Source organism: Coenobita brevimanus, chromosome 58 (assembly GCF_032717465.1).
Source record: "Coenobita brevimanus isolate Jiangsu-jjx chromosome 58, ASM3271746v2, whole genome shotgun sequence".
NCBI classification, from domain to species: Eukaryota; Metazoa; Arthropoda; class Malacostraca; order Decapoda; family Coenobitidae; genus Coenobita; species Coenobita brevimanus.
Window position 1 is genome coordinate 29,325,100 of NC_137011.1, and position 18,356 is coordinate 29,343,455.

General features: G+C 43.5%; 1 protein-coding gene across 1 annotated transcript in view; it reads right to left on the reverse strand.

Moving 5' to 3' along the window:
* Positions 1–18,356, reverse strand: part of Hsp60A (Heat shock protein 60A) — a 56,859-nt gene that overhangs the window by 21,179 nt on the left and 17,324 nt on the right. The window contains exons 3-5 of the mRNA XM_080274555.1: positions 10,955–11,202; positions 10,314–10,467; positions 9,570–9,629 (exon numbers count right to left, since the gene is read on the reverse strand). Coding sequence (XP_080130681.1) covers positions 9,570–9,629; positions 10,314–10,467; positions 10,955–11,202 — 462 coding nt within the window. The remainder of the gene's footprint in view (positions 1–9,569; positions 9,630–10,313; positions 10,468–10,954; positions 11,203–18,356) is intronic.

Below are 18,356 nucleotides of genomic sequence, written 5' to 3' on the forward strand. Positions count from 1 at the left end.
TTCAGTAAAATAAGTAGAGAGCCACGGATTCACTTTCACTGTTATAACATCAAGTATTTGTACTCATATTCTTATATTACTAATTACTTACATTACTATTTACATTTTCTATTGTATTTTCAATATTTACCCTTCTATTTTACTTACACTATGTTATTCACTGTCACTTTCAGTAAGATAAAACTATAATACACTGTTCAATCATATGTACTGAACATCCATTGCTTTCACTTGCTATTTACACATTATTTTCACATTACTTTCCTTTCCCACTTGCACTTTTAGAACTGCTTCTGGCTGCGGTAATCAAAGAAGCAGGTAACACAAATAGGAACCTGGCACTCAGCGCACTGCCAAGAGGTGCGTTTGTGCTCAGGTGTGCGTCGGGTGGTATGTGCACACACCTGGCACCTGCGGATCGCAGCCTTCCTCTTGCCTATGGCAGGCATTTGCACCAGTCTGTGCCGATCCATGTACGCCCTCTGCTCAAGTCTGTCGGGAAGTGTTACTGGATGGCGCCTTGGAGTTGCTGCTGTCACCCTACCATATCTTTCCAGCAGCTACTGAACACAAGTCCTGGCGAACAACCTCAGGGAGAAGGACTTGGGTGGCTTGACCTTCATCTTGTACAGGATGAAGGCGTTCAGCATCGTCATGTCTATGAGATGCAGAAAAACTTTCCTGTACCACCTAATATTCTTCCTGAGGCAGTCGATCTTACCAATCATCATGTCGGACTTGTCCACCCGCCGCATGTTGATATTGTAGTCTAACACAGCATCAGGTTTCATCACAGGTTCGCCTGTACTACGGTCGACCTTCCCACTGTCTGTCATTTCCCCCTTATGTACGGTGGTGAGCATGTGCATGACCCTCTTGTCATACCACCGTATTGCCAGAATCTTCTCAGACTTGCGTAGGTGCACGTCTCCTCGCTGCGAGGTTCCTGCCTCTGGGAATTTAGGGAAGTGGGCACGATTACTTTTGACAGTGCCGCAGGAGCCAATGCCGTGCTCTGAAAGGTATTTGGCAAGTTTCGGTGCTGTATAACAGTTGTCTGTACACAGCACATGATTCCCAGCAAAATACTTTTCAAGGAGCACTTTCACTACACAGCCCGAGAAGCCAAGGGGGTGTGTTTTATCCAGATCGACAGTGCTGGCTGAATAAATGACGAAGTCAAGGATGTACCCCGTCTTACAGTCGCACAGTACAAAGAACTTGATTCCAAAGCGATGGCATTTGCTTGGAATGTACCGCACAAACCGAAGACATCCTCTGAACAAAACCAAGGATTCGTCAATGACAACCTTCTGAAAGGGGTGGAAGAATGACATAAACTTATCCTTCATTCTGCTCAGAATCTCCTGGATCTTCCAGAGTGGGTCGGTTTGGGAAGGTACATCGTTGTCGGCAAAGTGCAGGTTTCCCATGATGTTCTGGAAGCGATCTCTGGCCATGTACTTATTGCAGGTGAGTGAGGGTAGTAAGGGGTCCATGGACCAGTATTCTTCCAACTCATGCTTCTTGGAGTGTGGCATGAGAAGCATGAGGGCGAAGAACACATACAGCTCCTGCAGTCCCAGCATGGACCACTGTTGCATCTTGGCTGCACCTGTACCACATGCAACACGTTGTGATTCATATCTGTTGGTCTCATCACATATGTGCTGCATGACTTCGTCATCTAGGAAGGCCAAAAGGAAGTCCACACACACAGCATCATCGTCAAGAGTGAAGGCAGGCTGTACTCCTGAGGAACTCTCATCAAAACCTAAATGTTCTGGGACAAAATCGGACCCTTCCGTCCACGCGAAGGCGTCCAGGATTCCCTGTCGTGGCGGTGTAGGGTGGGTGAGGGTGGTGGGTGGCTGTGAGGGAGATTTACCACGTTCAAGGTCACTCGCACTGACCCTGGGTTGCCGTACAGCACTAGCAGCCCTTACGCTAGTAGCAACTCTACTTTTAAGGGTCAGGGATTTACCTCTTCCTCTACGGCCTGACTTCACTGTTGATGCTGGTGGTGACTCCGACGACGAAGACTCCGGAGATAATTCAGCAGAAGAAGAGGAAGAAATGAGTGAAGTGGGGCTTGGGGAACGGGGAAGTGAATCAACTCGGGACTCATGGCGGGCTGGGTCACGCGGGGCCATTGTTCCAGGGCTAACATGCTGCCTTTTCACTCTCTTCCCAAATTCCTTCCCTTGCTGCACTAATGGCTCCTTTCCCTTGGAGCTAGGGATAACTTTGGACACTGAAGCACTCATACTAGTACTTTCTGGCACGATTTCCTCACCCGGCTCATCACATGAATCCCCCGAAGGGTCAAAATCACTATCCATCATCACCATTGACAATTCCGCTAGTTCACGTTCCACTGCAGAGTCACTTAGTCCTTTCCTGCTTCCCTCACGAGTTCTTCTGGGTGTAGAGGTCACGGGGCCCTTTGCAATGGGCGCAGAAGCGGCAGAAATGGCGGGGCGCGAGTGCGACATGTTTTGACCACAGCGGAGGACAAGGAACTAAATGCCACAGCTTATCTGAGAAGGCAAGGGTTGACAGTGACAATGAGGATGACAGCTGCTAACTCACATGCTAATAAATTATTGGTAGAAAATCTCAACAATACATAAAGAAATAGGTAGTTCCAGGTGAATGTAAATGTCACTTAGGCTTCTCCTTTCCTTTCTGATGTATATTTTTTTTACAGAAATAGATTACAAGGCATAATTCAAAGGGGAAATTACACTGGTAATGTTGCGAATGAATGCATGTGAGGTGTTGTCAGGTGATAATTAGCCAATTCCTGGTGTATACCACTATCACTTACCTTATTTTTTTTTTGGTATATATTATTTTGTATAAGTATAGGGCATAGGGCTTATTTCAATGGATGAAATCTGTGGAAAAATCCGGGGGAGATTTGCTTAGCGCAGCGCGGCCGGGGAGGTGAGAGGACAGGGTAATGGAGGGGAGTCAGGAAGAGGGGAAAATCGCTAAAACGTCAACAATGGATGGGAGTACAGATGAGATTTGGAGTGCTGACTAGTGTTGGACATTGGCAGTACTGATAGATGATACAAACCACCACTTGAAAGCCCGGGATAATTCAAAATAACACAGAATCACAAAAGTGACACCCCGCGGTATGATCCATTGCGCCCGAGCGTCACGAAAGTGACGCCCTGCGGTTAAGGGGTTAATATATACATGGATGGGGTTGTAAAGGAGGTGCAAGGTAGGGCAGTGGATGCGGGGGTGGTTCTAATGAATGAGGGTGAGATTTGGAAGATTCCGGTGTTGCTATTTGCTGATGATACAGTATTGTTGAGTGAAGATGAATAGGAGTTGCAAGGTTTGGTGAATGAATTTGGGACAGTGTGTAGGAGGAGGAATATGAAAGTTAATGTAAACAAAAGTAAACTTATAGTATTTGAGAGGAATGAAGTCACAGAATGTACAGTGAGGTTGGATGGTGAGGATATGGAGAATGTGAGTGCATTCAAGTACTTGGGTAGTGTGATGAGTAAGGATGGAACTTTGGGGGATGAAGTGCATGAAAGGGTACAGCAGGGAAGGAAGGTTGTTAGTACACTGAAAGCAGTGATGAGAAATAGGGAGGTGAGTATGGAAGTTAAGAAGTCACTGCATTATAGTATTGTGATCCCTACCCTGACATATGGAAGCGAGGAGTGGACCTTGCAAGAGGGGAACAAGTCAAGAGTGAGAGCAGTGGAAATGAGTTACTTGAGAGGAGCATGTGGAGTGACTTGGAGGGACAGGTTGACGAATGAAGAAGTGAAGGAACATTGTGGGGTGGATGTGGATGTGGTTGAGAAGATTAGGAGAAATACAGTGAGGTGGTTTGGACATGTGAAGAGAATGGAGAATGAAAGACTGACTAAGAGGGTGTATGTAGGTGAGGTGGAGGGAGGAAGAGGGAGGGGTAGACCGAGGATGAGGTGGAGGGATGGAGTTGAGAGGTCTATGAGGTGGGGGGGGGGTGAGTTGGGGGGAGGGTAGTCAAATGGTGGGTGACAGAGCGACTTGCAGGCGTTTTATCTGCGGCCACCCTTTGCGGGATTAGGGTGTCGGGCTATAGATAGATAGATAGTTTCTTCATTAATAAAATTTACTATTATTTTTTTTTTTTACATTTTCTGGTATCGGTCTGATAGTCCGGAAAATCTGATAATCCGGACAGTCTGTGGGCTGCTACAGTCCAGATTAACCCTTTAACCGCGGGTGTCATCCCAGAATGACATTGCAAAAACTGGACCAAACCGCGGATGTCATTCTCGAATGTTTGTGAATATTTTGAATACCGCGCATTTTTTCCGCACGCCAATTGTTTCAAGGGAGAGTAGCTATTAAGTTCTTTCACTCCAGCCGACCCCCACCTCCCTCCTCCCACCCCCCGGGCGCCCACCTCCCACCCCCCGGGCCCCCCACCCCACTCCTGACCAAACACGCAGCAGTATCTGTCCAGCTGTGTGAGTGACAACACTGCTGATGTGGCAGTGAAGTGCGGGCAATTACAGTGCCTTTTACCTGCCTCAGTGAACACAGAGTGGGTGTTTATCGTATGTGAAGTGTTCATATATGTTTATAGTATTATTATGAGAATGAGGTTGGCATTTGGTAATGGTGTGTGAGCGAAAAATAGTGATCTTAGATCGCTCATTTCTAATGGCATTGCCCATCCAGTGATAGTCAAAGAAATCATGAAACCTACATCATTGCAAAGCCGAAGGTTAGTACTTTCTAATGGTACCTTATTTTTCGCTCTATTTTTATTCTGTGCAGAGTTATAAAGGTTTAAAGTTTGTTTACATTTTGGCTAGAACCCCCGCGGGGAGGGCCAGTCAGGTCAAAACAATGCCCGCGGTTAAAGGGTTAAAGGACTTCTACTGTACTATTCTCGTCCAGTACGGTCAGCAAAAAAATAATTCGTTATTGTAGTACAGATTTGTTGGGCTAGTACGGATCAGCCATGTAAAGTGGGCCAAATCCAGAGTTCTTATCTGGTACCAACGTTCTGCATCCAGTACTATTACCCCCCCGGGCGAGGGAAGATGGCAAACACTGAGGAACGTTTCCCTAGTACTGCCGCGCCAGTCCAGTACGCCTTCCTCGTGACTTGTGTCGTGTGCCAGTCATGCTGCAGTACTGCACTTTCCCCTGATGACGAAACCGACGATGTCAGTGTATGACTATGAGGGATTTATGAGGGAGGTTGAGAAAAAGAGGCCTTCTCAGGATCCTAACGGCCCTCCTTTACGGGGTCAGCAGAACCTCCTACAGCCTCGGATACCCCTCCCCCATTCCCCCCCCCCCCAAGCCCATCACCACTCACCTTAAAGGTTGGTAAAATCTTAGTTGTGCGAAAACGTAATTAAGTTGAATTCAGGGGGGGAATTTTTCAAGGCTTGTCTGACATTATTCATTTTTCCCATAAGGTCTGTTGTTTGTCCAGTATGGCAGTACTGTCTGACAAAAATACCATACTGGATGCAAGGGTACTGTATATATATAAAGTAAACGTCCTGTAATCCAAATGGCAGGGAACTGAGGGTCTTTTGGACTACTGTTTTATTCAGACTATTGGGAGGGACCTTTGAAAACATTAGAGATATGTACATGATCATTAAATAAACACTTAAAATGATATGGGTTTTTGTTTTAGACATGGGAATCCACAGAAGTGTTGACAAATAGTTGCAGGCAGTTACGTCCAAGTCCAAAAGCAATTCCATGCCACAAAAATCCTCTGGAAAGCCCAGAAAATTTCTAAAAAAGCCCAGAAAAATTAGAAAAATTTCTTCAATCAGGATATTCAGATTATTAGTGGTCAGACTGGAGGACTTTTACTGTATATAAATATAAATATATATATATATATTTATTTATTGCAGCGTATGCACTGTGTGAAGACAGGAGTGAAAGAGAGAAAGACAGATTTTGGGATGAGCTGGATGAAGCAGTGGGAGAAATGCCCAGGAGCTATAAAGTGATCATAATAGGTGATATGAATGGAAGAGCAGGAACTGGTCCTGAGGAGAACATAATGGGTTGTAATGGAGTACAGTACCAGGAAAAAAATGATAACGGGAAGCGACTGAAGGATATGTGTCAGGAATGGAGGTTGTGCATTTGTAACTCATATTTCAAACACAAAGATGCACATACATATACATGGTACAGAGGGAACGGGGATCGTGCTGAAAGGAGCCTGATTGATTATGTGCACATAGAGAGGTCGATGCTGGGAATGGCTTCTAATATGAGGACCATGAGAGGATGAAGTGGAGGTCTGTCAGATCATATGACTGTGATATGCAAGATCAAGCTGAAAGGAGTGAGGTGGACCAGGAGAGCAGCAGTCAGGGAGAAAGACTGAAAGTCGAGAAGCTGAGGATCGAAGAAATGGCAGATGAATACAGGACCAAAGTAGGGGAGGAGTTAAAATACGTGAATTGGAATGAAATGGATCTGGAAAGCCTGTGGAATGCATACAAGGATTGCTTAGTTAGAAACGCTAAAGCGGTGAGTGGTCTGGCAAGAGTAACTACAAAGAAGAAAGGTATGGCATGGTGGGATGAAGAGGTAAAAAGGGCAGTGAAGGAAAAGAGGAAGAAGTGGCAAGAGTAGTTACAGGACAGGGGTTAAATTGAAATAAGAACTGAATATACTCAGAGCACGAAGCACGTAAAGAGACTAGTGAAGAGGAAAATGGAGGAGGTAAATGATGATCTAGGAAGAGAGATAAATGCAAACAACTCTGGAAACAGGAAGTTATTCTGGAAAGAGGTGCAGCAACGTAGAACTGAAAACGGAAAGAAAAGTGATGGTGTGAAGGATGTAGGTGGTAGATAATTAACCAATCAGGATAGAAGAATATTTTGAAAGCCTGACGAATGGGAATAGAGAGAGCAGAGCGGCTGTATACCATGATTGGTTTTGGGGGTGTGCAGACAAAGAATGCAGTGATAGGAAACATGACACACGCACACGTGAAGAATGCTGTGAAGCGGCTGAAAAATGACAAAGCAGCTGCATTTGATGAGGTGCAAGTAGAGATGATTAAGTGTAGTGGATAGAGCAGGATAAAGTGCTTGGTGGAGATATGTAAGAAGGCGTGGATGAGTGAAACTATCCCCGCTGAGTGAAAAAAGGCTGTGACTGTACCCTTGTACAAAATACAGGTAGGCGAAGTGAGTGCAAAAGTTATCATGGCATAAGTTTACTGAGTGTGGTATTGAATGCATATGGAAGAATTAATGCAGAGAAAGTAAGAGAGAGATCAGAAGTCCCTGTGAGTGATGACCAAAGTGGCTTTAGGTGGCAGATGATGCGTGGATCAAATATTTGCAGTGAGACAGATAGCAGAGAAGGCTTGTGAGAAGGACAATAAGGTGTTTTTGGCATTCATGCATCTGGAAAAAGCATACGACAAAGTGGACAGAGAAGGATTGTGGAAAGTTTTGTGCATATGGTGTAGATGGTAAGCTGGCAGGTGTTGTCAAGAGTTTTTATGATGGTAGTGAAGCATGTGTAAGGGTCAATGGGCATCTAAGTGAATGGTTCACGATCAGTGTGAGCGAGCGACAGGGTTGTGTGATATCCCCATAGTTTTTCAATATATGTTTGGATGGGGTAATGAGGGAAGTGAAAACACGAGTAATGGAGAGGGGGATGGCATTGGTAATGAATAGTGATGGATGGAATATCTCAAATTTGTTGTATGCTCATGATGCAGTACTACGTGCAAATACTGGACAAGAACTTGATAGACTAGTGCAGTTTTGCTGACATCTGAGCGTCGTGCCTTGAGAGTAAATGTAGAAAAGAGTAAAGTGATGGCTACTCAGAGAGAAAGTGATACCCAGTGTGATGTTAAAGTGAATAGAGATAGACTGGAATTGGTGAGTTTAAATACCTGGGTACAGTGATAGAAAAAGAGGAAAATGTGAAAAAGCAGTGGAAATTAGAGTGACACAAGGAGGGAAAGTAGCTGGTGCAATGAATGCCTTGATAAGAAACAGAGGCTTGACTGCTGCAGCTGAACGAGGCTTACATGAAGTAGTGTTAGTGACAACTTTAACATATGGATGTGAGACTGTGCTGTGTTATGAAAATGAGAAGTCAAGAGTAAGCGCAGTGGAGATGGGACTGCTGGGGAATGTATGTGGAATACACAGTGGATAGGATACAAAACAATGTGATTCATGATAGATGTGGAGTGCGGAACTGTGTGGACACCAGAATCGAAGACATTGTACTGAGATGGTATGGTCATGTGGAGAGAATGGATAGCAACAGAGTGGTGAAAGAGGTATATCTGAGCAAATCTGAAGGAAGGAGGCGGTGAGGTTGGCAAAGGAGAAGGTGGAGGGATAGGGTGGATGAGCGTGTGAGGAAGAGAGGTTTGGAAGTTGGTGAGGCTAGGGGACTGACAAGAGATCGAGCTGGCTGGACGGATGTTGTGAGAGGTGCATGACAGCATCCGGATTGACTGTGAGATACGTTTATGTGAAGCTACAGTAAATAGTAAATGTTTTTGTCATATCAGATAGAGCCAGGACTCCGGTGGCTTGAATAGTGAGTGAATAAAAGTGTGGCCCATTGAACTGGACAAATTTGGGCAGTCTGGATGTTGTTACTCCTCACCCTGCCCCAGGGTGGGAAAAGAGGTCTGGATGATGATGGTAATGGTACTCTCTCTCTCTCTCTCTCTCTATACCAGTATAGGTGGTCCCGTACTGACGAATGGTCAACTTACGATTTTTCTACTTTACGAATGTAGAAACCGTACTTCGAAATTCAATAAAATGAGATAGTGAACACCTTATTAATGCGTTAACTGCTCTATACAGCCTGGGCTGTTCCGAGTGAGACTGCTCAATACATCCCTGGCTGAGTGGGTGCGGGTCAAATATAGTGCCACGGTGACCAAGGCAAACACATACAAGCATGTTGGAGCCTTCAAAAATGAAAAAGAAAACGAAACCTATACATTTCAGTAAGTTTTCAGACACTTCGATGTTCTTCCACGGCTTTAGCAAGGTAAATACTGAGCTAATATTTCATTACTATATACTTTGGAATGTATTCTCTAAATTCCTAAGGCAAAATTGGGCCTTTGGGAAATTTCAGTTGTACCCCTATGTCTCAGCATCACAGACACCTCCAAAATTCTGCCATGAGTAGTTAACGGGCTTTGTGTTAATGATTTTGCCCAGCTGCAGGCTAATGTAAGTGTTCTAAGCATGTTTAAGGCAGGCCTAGATAAGTTATGATGTTTAGTTGGTTAGGTGTATTAAATGAATTGTTGACTTATTAAATGCATTTTTGACTTACGAGCAGTTTCTTGGAATGTAAACTGTTCGTAAGTAGGGGACCAATTGTATGTATATTTTACAGACAGGAAAAACTATCATATAAACAAATCACTTGAATCAATGGCTGTGACTGCCAAGAAATGGCATAGAGAATCCTAAATTATTAGGAAAAACACTCCAACTGGTAAAATCCTTATTTTCTTTTTCTTCCACTCCTCTAATACTTACCTCCAACTCATCCTTGAGTGTCTTGCCATCCTTCACAGTGATCACTCCATTACGGCCAACCTGCAAGGAGTCTACCTTAATTCCACATTCTCAATGAAAGTACACACAAATTTAAACAGAATGTTTCAGATATAGGATCATTCAGTCACTGTGTTCCTGATGGGGGATCACAAATCTCATCATAGGCAAAAAGCAATTATCATTAACTCCCAATACCTTTTTGCAGAACCAGTTTTATCAAACATTTATCTCAACAAATGATTTTGAAATCAAAAGCATAATCTCTAAGGTATCTCTTCCAGTATATTAAAAAAGGGGAGTTCCAAGTATCATTCCTATCTAAAGTGTCTTGAATGACTGGGCAATGGGATTAACACACCCTTTAATACTACAGTCATGTTGTTTCCAGCTACCAGTTCCACTCTCTACACCCTTCAATCCGATGATGTATTTTATTACATTCTTACCTGATCCACATGATTTTCTCTAACTTAGGATGTAAGAGAAGATGTAAAAATCAGAGTTACAGATATCCTCCCCCCCCCCCACCTGCAAAATCAAAAGGTCTTCCAAAAGATGAGTAAAATGATATATGTCAGAATACTCTTTAAAAAAAAAAGTTAAAGCATATATGACCTGCAAAGAAAACTTGGGTAGTATTTTCTCCTAAAGACTGATCAATAATAACATCTCCCCATAGGTACCTGTGTCTGCTAATACTGTATCACTAATACAGGTACAAACCTTTTCCATAGCAGCAGATATCAGCTCTCCAACCTCTTTATCACCATTGGCTGATATGGTGGCCACCTGTGCAATTTCAGCTGGGGTAGTCACTTGCCGAGAGAGAGTGCGAAGATGATCTACCACTGCTTCAATTGCTATCATCACACCACGCCTGCAATGGTCAATATTGGTTTAGAAAAAATGTTTTACTACCTTTACACTTTATTTGGTTGAGAATTTCAGAATTGGATCTGGAGGATCACTTAGTTCACTAATAATCGTTTCATCATACCGGTAACCAAACTGTCAGGCAAATATAAAATATGGACAATAACTACTGGCAAACTTATTCTGATACTTAACTTCAAGAACCTAACCCTTTTTCATTCTATGGTAATGTGACTGTCTTTGCTTCTATTACCTATATGCAAAATTTCAGAATGACAGAAAAAAAATATATAATATAAAATAAATGGAACTTTACCCATAGTATAATAGAATTCAGCACCATATCCCAATAACTGCTTTACACTGTAATAATAATAGAGTGCCTGACTGCTTATACTATCCCATTCCAACCCACAAATGCAGAATGTTTTACTAAGACGATTCCTAAATTACATTATTCCTAATCATAAACCTCAATATGTTTACTGTACCTAATCTCAATGGGGTTGGCACCCTTGCTGATGCGGTCAAATCCTTCCTTGGCAATAGTGCGAGCCAGAATTGTGGCCGTTGTGGTGCCATCACCAGCCTCCTCGTTAGTGTTGTTGGCCACATCCTGCACCAGTTTGGCACCAATGTTCTGAAATTTGTCTTTCAGTTCCACTGCCTTGGCTACAGTCACACCATCCTTTGTGATCTTCGGGCTGCCCCAACTTTGTTCAATAATCACATTTCTCCCCTGTGGAAAAATAAAATTTAAATGCATGTACACAAATCCCATATTACTCAATGTCATGTGAACCTAAACTTTGGGTCAGCAAGATTACTGTTGTTGTGGACCAAAGCTCATCTGGTCATGAGCTCAGAACATCACAGAACTATACTAGTAGTTTCTTCTTCTGGCAAGTACAGTGTGCTCGTCATTTATGTGTACATCATTTGCACTACAGTAAACTCCCGATTATTTGGCGCTGCATTACCTTGTATACGACGTTATCCAGAGTAACCAATGGATGATTCAAAATGGTATCCGGCAATACGGTACAGTACACCCTCATTATCGTTTTTTTTTTATTGACGGATTTGATTATCGACGTTTTTTTTTTTCCTGGGAGTTATTATTATTAAAAAAACAAAAAAATAAAGAATTGTACTGGCACCTCCTAGCAAGTTTGCACGCCATCCCGCCAGGTGTCTCTGGCTGCTCGCGGCATGTTCCCGCCGACCCAACAAACAACAGCATCAGTACACATTTGTCTGTTCTCATATCGTGTTCGGCCACATCTATCGTGCTTTCGCGATCATCATGGCTCCGAAGCGCCCTTGTAACACTCCAACTGGAAATAAGGCAGCTAAGAGAGCAAGGAAAGTACTTACCTTGGAAGTAAAGAACGAAATATTACAAAAACTTAGAAGTGGAATGAGCTATACAGCGGTTGGTCGCGAGTATGGCATGAATGAGTCCAGTGTTCGTGGCATAAAACGGAGACAAAAAGACATTAAAGATGCTCTGGCTTCGTGCACACCAGGATCGGCTAAAGTAACGATGCATGTGAGAGATGATGCCTTGGTGAAAATGGAAAAGGCACTGAATATTTGGATTGAGGACTTAAACCGTCGACACGTGCCGCTAGACTCCCAGTTCATCAGAAACAAACCAAAACAACTCTGTGCTCGGTTTGCTGGTGAAAGCAGTGGTGTTGGTGAAGATAATGGTGATGAAAGTGAGGCAGGTGAAAATAGTGATGATGGTGATGAAAGTAATGAAAATGGTGATAGGCCTAGTAATGTTGGTGCTTCTAGGCAAAAGAAATTTGCAGCCAGCAAGGGCTGGTTCGAGAATTTTAAGAAAAGGTATGGCCTACATAACATTAGGATGACTGGTGAAGCAGCTTCAGCAGATCAGATAGCAGGAGAATCATACCCACGTGACTTTGCTGAACTTATATGGGAGAAAGGGTACAGGCCTGAACAAGTGTTTAATGCGGATGAAACAGGCCTGTGTTGGAAGAAAATGCCTAAAAGAACGTACATTTCGAAGGAGGAGAAAAGTGCGCCAGGCTTTAAAGCAGCAAAAGATCGTGTGTCTGTGCTGTTGTGTGGTAATGCAGCAGGACATATGATAAAACCCATGCTCCTGTATCATTTGTTATAATGTTAAAGACGAGTTGGATTTTTTGTCAATAAAGAATATTTCTTGCAAAAGTTAAGCAGAGATTAAATATGAAATATACAAGCATAAGGAGAGTTGAACTTTCCTAAAAGAAGATCCTAGCGAAAGCTAGGCTAAGATTCATATTTGATGGCATAAACTGCCATACAGTCGTGAAAATTTAGGTCTGGGAGAAATGGAATATCAAGAATGAAAGGAAGCTCTTGAGAATGAAAGTAAATAGGAGAGCGTGGTCTCTCTGATACGAGCTAGCAGCACCACACGTGTGTTGTGAAGATCAGTGCGAACAGCTGATCTAACGTAACTCTTGCCTCACACTCCCAGTTATTAGAATGTATGAATGACCACCACTGCTGCTTTGGTTTTTTTTTTTTTTTTTTTTTTTTTTACACACTCGGTTATGTAAACGTATGGATGGCTACAACTGCTGGTTTTGCCTTTTATTTTTAGATGGAGTGAGGTGTAAGTGGAGAGAGAAGTGATGATACAGCAGCCATTACAAGTTGAGGTCCAGTGTACGACCACTATGCATCAACATCAGAGATTATGCTATTTTCTCCATAATTCTTTACTTAATATAAGTAGTTTTATTATGATATTCAGTTTTTCAATTGCCTAACTAATTTATTTCTAAGAAACACTAAAACTAAACTGCATATTACATACGAGTGATTGAAGGGATACTAAAATATATAAACAAAGGGTACCTGACCAGACGAAAATCAGTATCGACGGTTTTAGGCATCGACGGGTATCTTAGGTACCTAACCCCCGTCGATAATGAGGGTGTACTGTACGCACAAAATCTTTGACATTTTCCAGCATGAAGGACCCTTTCTTCTGGCTAAAAGTACATTATTATCCAGTATGAGACAGCTGTCATCAGACATCCAGCTAATACCACAAGAAAAGAAAATAAAGAAATACACAAAAAGAATGGGGTTATCCTGTACAGTCGACCCTCTGTCCTTGCAGTTCCTCTGTTTGCGGTTTTGATAGTTCATGGTTTGTCACCAAGGAAACCAAATCACCTTTTTTGAAGTCCAGAGAAAAATGGAAACACATTCAAATTGCGCGCCACACACTGCATACCGCCCGCAGCGCCACCAGCACCACCCCCACATTGTTTTGAATCTCTCACAGCAGGCTCTCTCATTCTCAGGTTCCGAGATAATTCGCCGTCAAAACATGGACAATTCCCCATCAGGACAACTCGCACCCTGGACGATTCCCTGTCATTCTATAAATATACTTATTTTTGAATAATACCGGTGCTTTAATAACTAATTTTCAGGGGGATCTATCAAAGTCTATGTTCATTCAATAGCGTAGGCTTTGGATATCATTTATAAGTTGTTCTTTTAGCCAATAATTAACGTGTTTCTACTTCGCTGTAGTCGACTTTGAATTATATTCTAGCGTCACTCGTAGCTGTCTTCATTAATTTTCATTGGTACTACAACATCTATCTATCTATCTATCTATTGCCAGACGCCTCAATCCCGTTTGGGGTGGCCACAAACCAATCGCCTCCAAGTCGCCCTGTACCCCGCCATTTCACTGCCCTGCTCCCAACTCACACCCCCCTCTCTCATATACCTCTCCACTTCATCCCTCCATCTCATCCTCAGCTTCTCCCTCCCTCTTCCCCCTTCCACCTCACTCACATACACTCTCTTCGACAATCTTTCACCCTCCATCCTCTCCACATGGCCAAACCACCTCAGTGTGTTCCTCATAACGCTTCTTATCACATCCACATCCAAACCACAACGCTCCTCTATACCCTCATTCGTCAGCCTGTCTCTCCATGTGACTCCACAGCATCCACAACATCCTGGGTATATTTTAAAACGACTCTGAAGAGGTACAAGTATATATTCATCTCAAGTGACAATATCCAACGTGTTATTCTGATCGGCCATAGTGGACGCAAACCGTGAGGAAAGATATGGCAGAGCCTCAACAGATGTCACTACATTATAAAAACAATAAAACCACCACCACTTTTAAAACTCGTATATTTAAAACTATTATAGTATGTAAATAAATGACGGGGAATCATCCTGACGGCGAACTGTCTTGTTACAGTTGTGACTGCGAACTGACTTGACGGCGAACTGTCCCGAAACCCATTCTCACTGTGACCACGCTTGTGTGTGCTTGTACTCGCTGATCTCTCCGTGACGCCATCATTTTATCTACCATGGGCCCTAAGAGAGCAGCCAAGACATCTCCTGAAGGCACCCCAAAGCGCCAGAAGGTGATGACCCTGCTGGAGAAGGTAGAATTGCTGGACAAGTTACGGGAGGGAAAATCCTGGTAACAGTGGTGGAGGGTGAGAGGGTAGCTGTGACGAGCGATGTGAGTGGCCATCCACCTACGCAATTAAACTATTTTTTTCATACTTTAATTATAAATAAAGTGTTTATTGACATGTACACAAGGGTTTTCTTTCATTAAAGAAGGAAATGGGGGGCTAGGGGTGTTTTTAGGGGGGCACCAATTTTACACGGATTTTCGATCTTCGCGGGGGTCTCTGGCCCCTAACCCCCGCGAAGACAGAGGGTCGACTGTACTGTAATACGAAAGTGGCGGAGAGTTGACAGAGGGAGGGAGGGAGAGTTGAGGGTTGGTGAGCCTTGCAGTTCACAGGGTGATGGTGGTGGGTAAGGAAGGACGTCATGAAGAAGGCGTACTGGACTGGCCCTGCAATACTAGGGAAACGTTCCTCAGCGTTAGCCACCTCCCCCTTTCCCCCCCCCAACGAACGCACAGGTAATAATACTGGACGCAGCACGTCTGTACTAGAGAACTCCTCAGATCTGGCCCACTTTGTGTGGACAATCCGTACCAGCCCAACAAATCCGTACTGCAGTAATAAATTATTATTATTTTATTTTATTTATTTTTTTTTTTGCCGAACGTACTGGACAAACGCATACTGGATGTGAGGATATATATATATATATGTCATAATTATCATCCGGACCTCCTTTCCCACCCTAGGGCAGGGTGAGGAGTAGCAATGTCCAGACAACACAAATTTGCCCAATCCAATAGGCCATGCTTCCCTTCACTCATCATTCAAGCCCCCAGAATCCTGGCTCTATTGGATACGCCAAAAACACTGACCACATTCTGTAGCTTCACATAAACGTGTCCGATAATCAATCAAGATTCATTCATTCATTGCCAGACGCCATGTATCCAAAACGGGGTGGCCAAGGGCTTAGAGTTAATTGTTTTACAGGGAGGGGCACTAATCCTCCACCAACCCCACTTGACATGTAGGGAGAACGTTATGCCAACAGCATCTGGTGTTCCCAGGCGGTCACCCATCCAAGTACTAACCAGACCCAACAATCTAGATGCTGCCACATTAAAAAGGGGTGCCAAATCCCTGATCATGCACTTCTCGAATTCCATATGTCTCTTATATTAGAGTTTCACTTTCTTCGGAATGGCTTGGGCCCCAATTAGTCTGTTCTAGTGAGGTTTTACTGAGTATATATTTATATACATACAGTAGTCCCTCATTCATCCGGACGCTCAGTATCCGGACACGTTCATTATCCAGATGTTGGACCTTGGCTCTATTAAACCATTATCCAAATTTATCTCTATTATCCGGATGTAAAAGTCCCCGAGAACTTCGGCTGGCCAGCCAACATGTCCAAACATTCGGTATCATGGCCGCTTGGGCCCGAGCCGTGAAATGGAAGCAGTCCTTAACCTACAACCAGAGCTAAAATCTCCATCCACCCCTGTACTGAATGGTCAAAGCCGCGCACTCATCCAATCACTCCCAACGAACCTCCAGCAACCAAGTAATAGGACTGTAACCCACAAACAATGTCAAAACGTCCGTACGCAACCCCACCCAAGGTCCAATGTCGTGTGGCCACCGGACTTAATCTTACCCAACTGTCAAAATCATTGAACACAGACCACACGTCACGAGTACATGTTTGGCAACAGCGGCCATCCACCTCTCTATCAAACGTCGAATGTCCCCCCGTCACAGTGTGCTGTGTTTCCGGATGGCCACTCAGCATCTAACAGACAGCCAGCCATGAGTAAATGTACGGTAGAAGCGCCTGTCCGCCTGCTGACACAAAGAGGAGAATCTTGTCCATAGCCTCGCTTCTCCCCCCTCTCCAGTCCCTCCTCCATACCCTCCTGGCTCCTCCTCATTCCCTCAACCCCAAGTCTCCTCCGAGATTATAACACTGACTCGTGAGTTTTCAAAGTTTTTTGTGATTTATTCGACTATTATTGGTCATATCGAAATTCCAAAGTAACCACGAGGAAGCTCATGAAATTCTGCATCTAAACATATGCTTACCTCTTCGAAGGTTCTGACAAAATTTTGCACTAGGATGGTGGGAAGTCATATGAAGGTAAGTTTTACTCCTGAACACTTTATTCTCATTGCATTTCTGTACATTCACTTAACAGTTTTATGTGTTTTTATTAAACTATCTTAAAGTATAAACACTAGCAAAGATGATGGTATACCACATATACCAATATAACCAATTTCCAGTCGCATATTTGGCTGTGGATTTTTTTTTTTGAGCCCCGGAAGCAAGCACTCTTCACAGACAACAGATCTTCAAACCGTCGTCAGGTTTTTTGTGGATTTTTGTTGGTTATGCATTGTTTGCTTGATGTTTAGCATTAATATGGATAATCCTATGTATGCTTTGGTGTCTCAATATGGCAGAATGACTGGAAAACAGCACCAAAACTAGGAGGGGTACTGTACATACTATACAGTAGTGTATAGGATGGGTGTTTTTTGGTATTCAGTTTTTTCTTTTTTCATTCATTCATTCATCATCCAATCCTACGTTGCCCCATAAGAAGCGTAGGAGCCAGGGGATAGGCAAGTTGGTCCTGACATTTAAGATGAGAGTAACCAGCCTCTGATCCCCGAGTGGCATTACGTGAATAATAAACCTCAACCACCCCTTGGATATAAACCTTCACCGGCTCAATCTGATTAGAGCACAGTAATTACCCACTAAACCACCAGGCACCAAAATTTGGTTATATGGTTACCACCCGGCGTAGTAAATGGTTTCCTGGTGTACAGGAAATAATTTGGCTTGTCACTCAGTGTGGACTGTAGAGTCACCCACAGGCAGAAGGAAGAGGAAAGAATGAAGGAAAGAGAGACAGAAGAGGAAGTGTTTTTTTTTTCTCTCCTTTTTTTTTTGTGTGTGTATTTATATTACTTTCGATATTCTTATGCATGTTTTGATGTCTAATTATGGCAGATTGGCCTGAAGACAGATGGAGAGCAAGAGACTGATAAGGAGAGTGTATGTGAGTAGGGTGGAGGGAGAGAGAGGGAGGGGAAGGCCAAGGATGAGATGGAGGGAGGGAATGGAGAGGTATATCAGGGAAGGGGGTGTAAGCTGGGAGCAAGGCAGTGAAATGGCAGGGGACAGAGCGACATGAAGGCGATTTGATTGTGGCCACCCCTTATGAGATTAAGGTGTCTGGCAATAGATAGAAAGATAGGCTGTACAAATAGGGTAGGTATAAGTTGGAGGCTGGGTATAGGTAGGGTCTGGGTATGGTAGGGGAATAGTGTTCATTATCCGGATGTTGCCAGTACCCGGACATGCCTTTGGCTCTATTATGTCCGGATAAATGAGGGATTACTGTATATATACTGTACATTCAGCTTGTCTACGACTGTCAGTATT